We start from the raw sequence: 5225 nt of genomic DNA, 5'->3' as shown, positions 1-5225 counted from the left end.
AATGCTCGCTAGGGGTTGCCCTGAGGTCCCTACCTGGCGGGCGTCCCCTCGAAGGCTTTGTCCGCGGCCTCCCCCAGCACTTCAGCCTTCAGGTAGTAGAGCATCCGCACCCGCAGCAGCACCCTGTCCCGGGGCGGCACAGAGGAAGGCACGCTAGCACGCAGGAGCTCAGATACCAGCCCAGGGCCCAGCCTGATGGCCCTTGACAGAGCGTTTTCAGGGGGACGCTCTGAGGGTCAGCAAGGCCAAACCTGCTTGACACTGTGTTTCCCCACCTTCTCGAAGCAGAACAGCACCGGCCATGTGGTGTCTCACCACAGTGCCCAGCCCTGCAATCTGCTGGAGCCCTGTGTCCAGAGCGCTGCTGCTCGGGACACAGCTCCGCCAGCTGGAGGAGCACCGAGAGCAGTCCAGCAGCCGGAGCAGGGTGATCCGTGTGGGCTGTGAGCCCTTTGCAGCTCCCTCCTGCCCTCCCCACGCTAAAAGCTCTCAGCCCACAGCCTCCCTGAGCTAGTGCGGGCTCCTGTGCTCACTTGTTGCAGTGCTGTTTGAGGTGCTTCTTGTAGCTGTCATCATGCAGGACAACCTCAGGGTTGCAGGTGGCAAGCCAGTCTGCGTTCTTTATCTCCGGAAGCAGCATCTGGTTCTTCGTCTTCTTCCCCTTCCTGCCTCTGGGCACCGGTGCTGACAAGCCTGTAAGAGCAAGGGGCAGCCAGTGAGCACCGTGGGCATGGCTGGGATCACTGCGAGGCATCTCTGAGATGAGCGGAGGAGCTGGAGCAGGCCACGAACAGCTCCTGGCTGCAGGTCGGAGAGCCAGGGTGAGAAGTGTGCAGGGTCAAAGCAGAGCATGGGAGGCTCCATCTCCAAGAAAAACTTGGGGATCACCAAAGAAACCTAACTGCTGTGAGTTCTCAGTGCAACAGTGCACACAAAGGATAACATAGGCCCTTGATGTATAAAAATGTCACAGAGAAGCACAGAAGGGACCTTGATCCTGGGCATGGCTCTTAGAGCCTCACCTAGACACTACAGCCAGCTTTGAAGTTGCCTTACGGGGACAACACAGTACTTTGGGACAAGAGTTCAAACAAGAGGCTCCAATATGACCAGAAGACAATCCCAACGACCTGATCTGTGAGAAGTGTTTTGTATTCCGTGCACCAGGAGGAAGGCTGTGTGGGAACCAGGTCACTGCGGGGGCATTCACACTTGGCAAAGGTTCCAAAGGGAAAAGGAATGCAGTCCCAGCTGGCTGACAAAGATAAAACGAGATCCAGTGGCTGGAGCTTAAAATCAAACACATTTCCAACCCTGAAGTAAGATGTGAATTCACAGCAGAACACAGAAACAACTCCCGGTGGCGTCACTCTTGTTCGGAGTTTCCTGAGAGGGATGAGCTGCCTCTCTGGGCAGCCACTTCTGAGGCAGGGTCCTGCCCAGTCTACGTGTGTGAAAGGCAAATAAGTGCCCGAGCAGCCCTGACCCACCCGTCTGGTCTTCTACCACCAAGGAGGAAACAAGAGCATCGCCGTGTCCTCAGAACAAGCATAAAGCTTGCAGCTCCACGACAGGACAAGGACTCCAGTCGAGGCGGCTGCTGGAGGCCGCCAGTAGGCACCTGGGATCCTGCCCCAGCACCCAACTGGCCTGATGAACCCGGAGCAAACACAGCTTCCTCAGCAGGCTGGCCCCTTCCAGGGAGTAAGGCAGGATGGGGCTGGAGGAGAGCAGAGCTCTGCGTGCTGAGCTGGGCCACCCATGTGCTGTGCTCACCCCTCGTAGTCAGGCAGATACGGGATAGAGAAGGAACAAGCCCAGGACGGGGCAAGGGCTGTTGCTCTCTGCCCATCAGGAGCACGTCTCGCCTGGTCAGCTCTCTGCAAACACGAGCGGTACCTCAGGCTCCTCAGGGAGCCACAGCAGCAGCCACAGCATAACTGCTCCTCCAGCTCCTGGGGTTAGGCTGGACGGTTTTGTTGTTCCTCTGGCCAAGACCACATGGGCATTCCACGGGTGGGAAAAGCCACTCTGAAGGGCTGATGGGGAAGTTGCTGCTTGCTTCCCTCTGCTAAATACCTAATTTTAACGCTGTTCTTGCACTACAGCATTCCTGACCCTCCACTGAAACCACAGCTTATTCATTACTTGGCATCATCTAAATCAAGCCCTTTCCTATCAGCCAGTTTGTTTCTTAGTCTTGCTCTGCTCCCCACAGCATTCTGCAGTCCAGTCCCAGCACCGCTCCGGGCAGGGCTGTGTGGCAAGGGCAGGGGGCAGCGCTGCCAGGGTAGCTCACATGGCGGGAGGTGATGGGACTAACTTGAGCCACTGAAGGCCACGTGCTCAAACCCCACGCTGTAAAGCCAGTCGGACATTTACAGAGAGACGGAAACGGTGACGTCAGCTTTTAAACACCAAGTACCATTCAACACACTCCGGAGGCTCAGCAAGAGCACCACTCCACAACGGCCTTCCCTGCGCTCCGCCACCTCAAAAGAGAAGCTGGGTTTCAGCCGGGCTCCCTGACGCCAGCCTCCTGCTCCTCACCGTGTGCCACACCTGCCCAGGGAGCGCCGTGGCCTTGCCCAGGCAGCCCTCCCAGCCCAACTCCCCTGTCCCGAGAGCCGCAGGACACAGGCACTGTGCTGCTGGCTGCTCTGGCACAGAACAGGCAGTGACCACGCGGCCCAGGCCACAGCCCTCCAGCTGACCCGGGGAGCCAGCACCTGCTCTGCCTTCACATCATCAAAGACAAAAGCCACTGGGGCTGCACGACCCGTCTGCACGGCAGGCACTATTTACCGTGCTGCTCCTGCCCCGAGGGACACTGCAGGGAGCAGAGGCTGTGCTGCAGGCAGAGGGGGGATCCACAGAGCCCCTCTGCCCAGGCAGAGCCGGAGATCACAGGACAGCAGGGCTGGAGGAGGCTCTGCCTGAAGCTGAGGACACACCACAAACCTCCACCCAACAGAACGCAGAGGCAATTACCAACTGGACATGGGGTGTGATACGTCGACCTCACACCCACTGGAAAATTGGCGCATGAGTTCTCTGGACAGGGAGGGCACAGCCAAACTTGAGACAAAGGGTCCTGCTCAAAAAGTGAGCAAAGGCAACACCTGGGTAAGATTCTGCCTTGCAGAGGTCTCGGGACAAACAAAGACTGCACCCCCACCCATCAGGGCAGGCCCTGCAGACCAGTACGTGTGGCACAAGAACCACGATGGAAGGAGACACAGGCTGGTGACCCAGGGTGAGACGGCTGCACAGACTGCACCACCAGCTTCCCTGGCACAGCCGCAGGTGCCGTGCCCAGCGGTCTCAGCTGCTGGTATTGGAGCTCCCCAATGATCCACGCTGTGTCCTGCGAAGCCCTGAGGAACAGCAGCCAGGCACGTCTACACTCTGAGTGGAAAAAGCACCTCACACCTATCACACCCAATGTGTTCATATGGTCACCAGTGCCCCAAAGCTCACTGCCCAGTGTCTCCTTGGACGGGGGGGACCCTGACAGTATTCACAGGCCAGAAAAAACTTAGTAGTGTCCACTTGAGAGTCAGATGCCATCTCTGCTCTCACCACATGGCTCTCTCTGCACCAGTCATGGCACTGGGAAACAGCCCAGGAAACAGCTCCCTACCCTACCAGTCCCTGCTGCTGGCTCTCAGGGTCAGTACGGAGGCCAGTCCCACGGCAGCCACTTTCCCTGTGCAGACAGAGTCACAGTGCTCAAGCACAGCTGCTCGCTGGCTGTTGTAACCAGCTCTGCTTTGAATTCTGCAGGCTCAGTCCCGTAGGCTGGCACAGTGGCGACAGGTACAGGTGCAATGGCAGAGAGAACACGCAATACCTGAGTGATTCTGCAGAGCCTGGTTCTGGCCGTCCTTCGTCGGTGTGATGAGATCCCAGATAAAACTTTTGATCTTCTCATCCCCCTTGTAGTGTTTGACGCAATAGACCAGCAAGGCCCGACAAATCATCTCCATGTCTTTCTCATTGAGGTGCCACTTGAACCGTCCGTGGGTCAGGATATCTTTCCAGCGTCCCCAGCTGGAACAGCAGGAACACAGAGTCAACACTCCTGCGCAACCTGAGATCTCACTAGCACCTCTCTCCAGGACCTTGCTCAGGGCCATGGGCCTGTCAGCTCCCCTGGACAGGGGCGTTCTGCCCCCACACCACAGGAGCAGAGATGGGGAGAGGTTTGCCCAGGACTGAAGGTAGCAGATGCAGGAGCAGTCTGTGCAAGTGCCGACTGCCAGCTCCCACTTTGCCCCCCTCACTCTCCTTCCGTCCCAAATGTTCACTTAGAGCCCAGGTGCCAGCAGGGAGGTAGGTCACTGCTGCACAGAGGTGACACTGCAAGCAGGACAGGCAGAAAGTGGCTGAAGCAGCTGGAGGCTGTGCCTGAGCTCTCTCCGAGCGGCTGAGACTCACCCGAATATGAGCAGGTTTTTCTCCACGCGGAAGCACTCAGCTCGCAGGTATCGCCGTGTCTTCTCGTTGAAGCGCCGCGAGCGTGTGGGTCGCTCGTCCGAGTCGCTGTCCAGCTCAGAGAACTCCATCAGCTCGTCCTCTTCAAAGGAGTTGTAGTGTTTGGTTTGCTTTCGCACCCGGGGCCTGTCAATGACCAGGCTCTCCTATAAGGGACAGAGAGGAGAATGCGCTCAGGTACAGGCAGAAGCTCCTGCATTCCATCAGGGCAGAGCACGTCCTCTGCTCCACACTGCTGCCCTGCTCTGCTCACGCCTCTGGGTCCCCGCTCGCCAGCCCCTTGGCCAGCCATCACCTTCCCACTGGGACACCTGCTCCAAACCACCTGTGAGCGGCTCTGCGCACACACAAGACAATTCCTGGCCAGAACAAGATTCAGCCTGAACGCTGGCAGGCTGAAAAATGGGCCCTCTGGGCTCAAGCTGCTGACAACCAGCAGCTGATTCAGCTCTGAATCATCCTCCCGGCCCTCCCAGCGCTGCCTGCACCGAGCATGGTGCTGGAGGCGTGATTTCTGCATCAGGAGGGGACAGGTGGGCTGGATGAGGAAAGGCAGCTTCCAAGAAGATGCATGAGGGAGCAACATGAAATTAAATAGGATGTATCTACCTCCTCTCCTTCCCCTCACCCTGTCAAATGAATCCCTGTCATCTAAATCTGCCTGGATTTCAAGCACGTGGGACAACCCCCCCCCCATTCTTCCTGCTGGAGGGGTGATACCCGCACAG

The 5225-nt window shown here is 58.0% G+C and overlaps 1 protein-coding gene across 1 annotated transcript in view; it reads right to left on the bottom strand.

The window, feature by feature from the left end:
- The window catches only part of LOC104277057 (chromodomain-helicase-DNA-binding protein 6-like), a gene marked incomplete at both ends in the record, with an annotated part of 29063 nt that overhangs the window by 2161 nt on the left and 21677 nt on the right, over positions 1 to 5225 (bottom strand). Inside the window, 4 exon segments of the mRNA XM_009873589.1 lie at positions 34 to 123; positions 534 to 693; positions 3854 to 4053; positions 4441 to 4643. Coding sequence (XP_009871891.1) covers positions 34 to 123; positions 534 to 693; positions 3854 to 4053; positions 4441 to 4643 — 653 coding nt within the window.

The sequence above is a fragment of the Apaloderma vittatum genome, unplaced genomic scaffold, assembly GCF_000703405.1.
Source record: "Apaloderma vittatum isolate BGI_N311 unplaced genomic scaffold, ASM70340v1 scaffold26987, whole genome shotgun sequence".
NCBI lineage: Eukaryota > Metazoa > Chordata > Aves > Trogoniformes > Trogonidae > Apaloderma > Apaloderma vittatum.
This window is presented reverse-complemented; position numbering and strand designations above follow the sequence as displayed.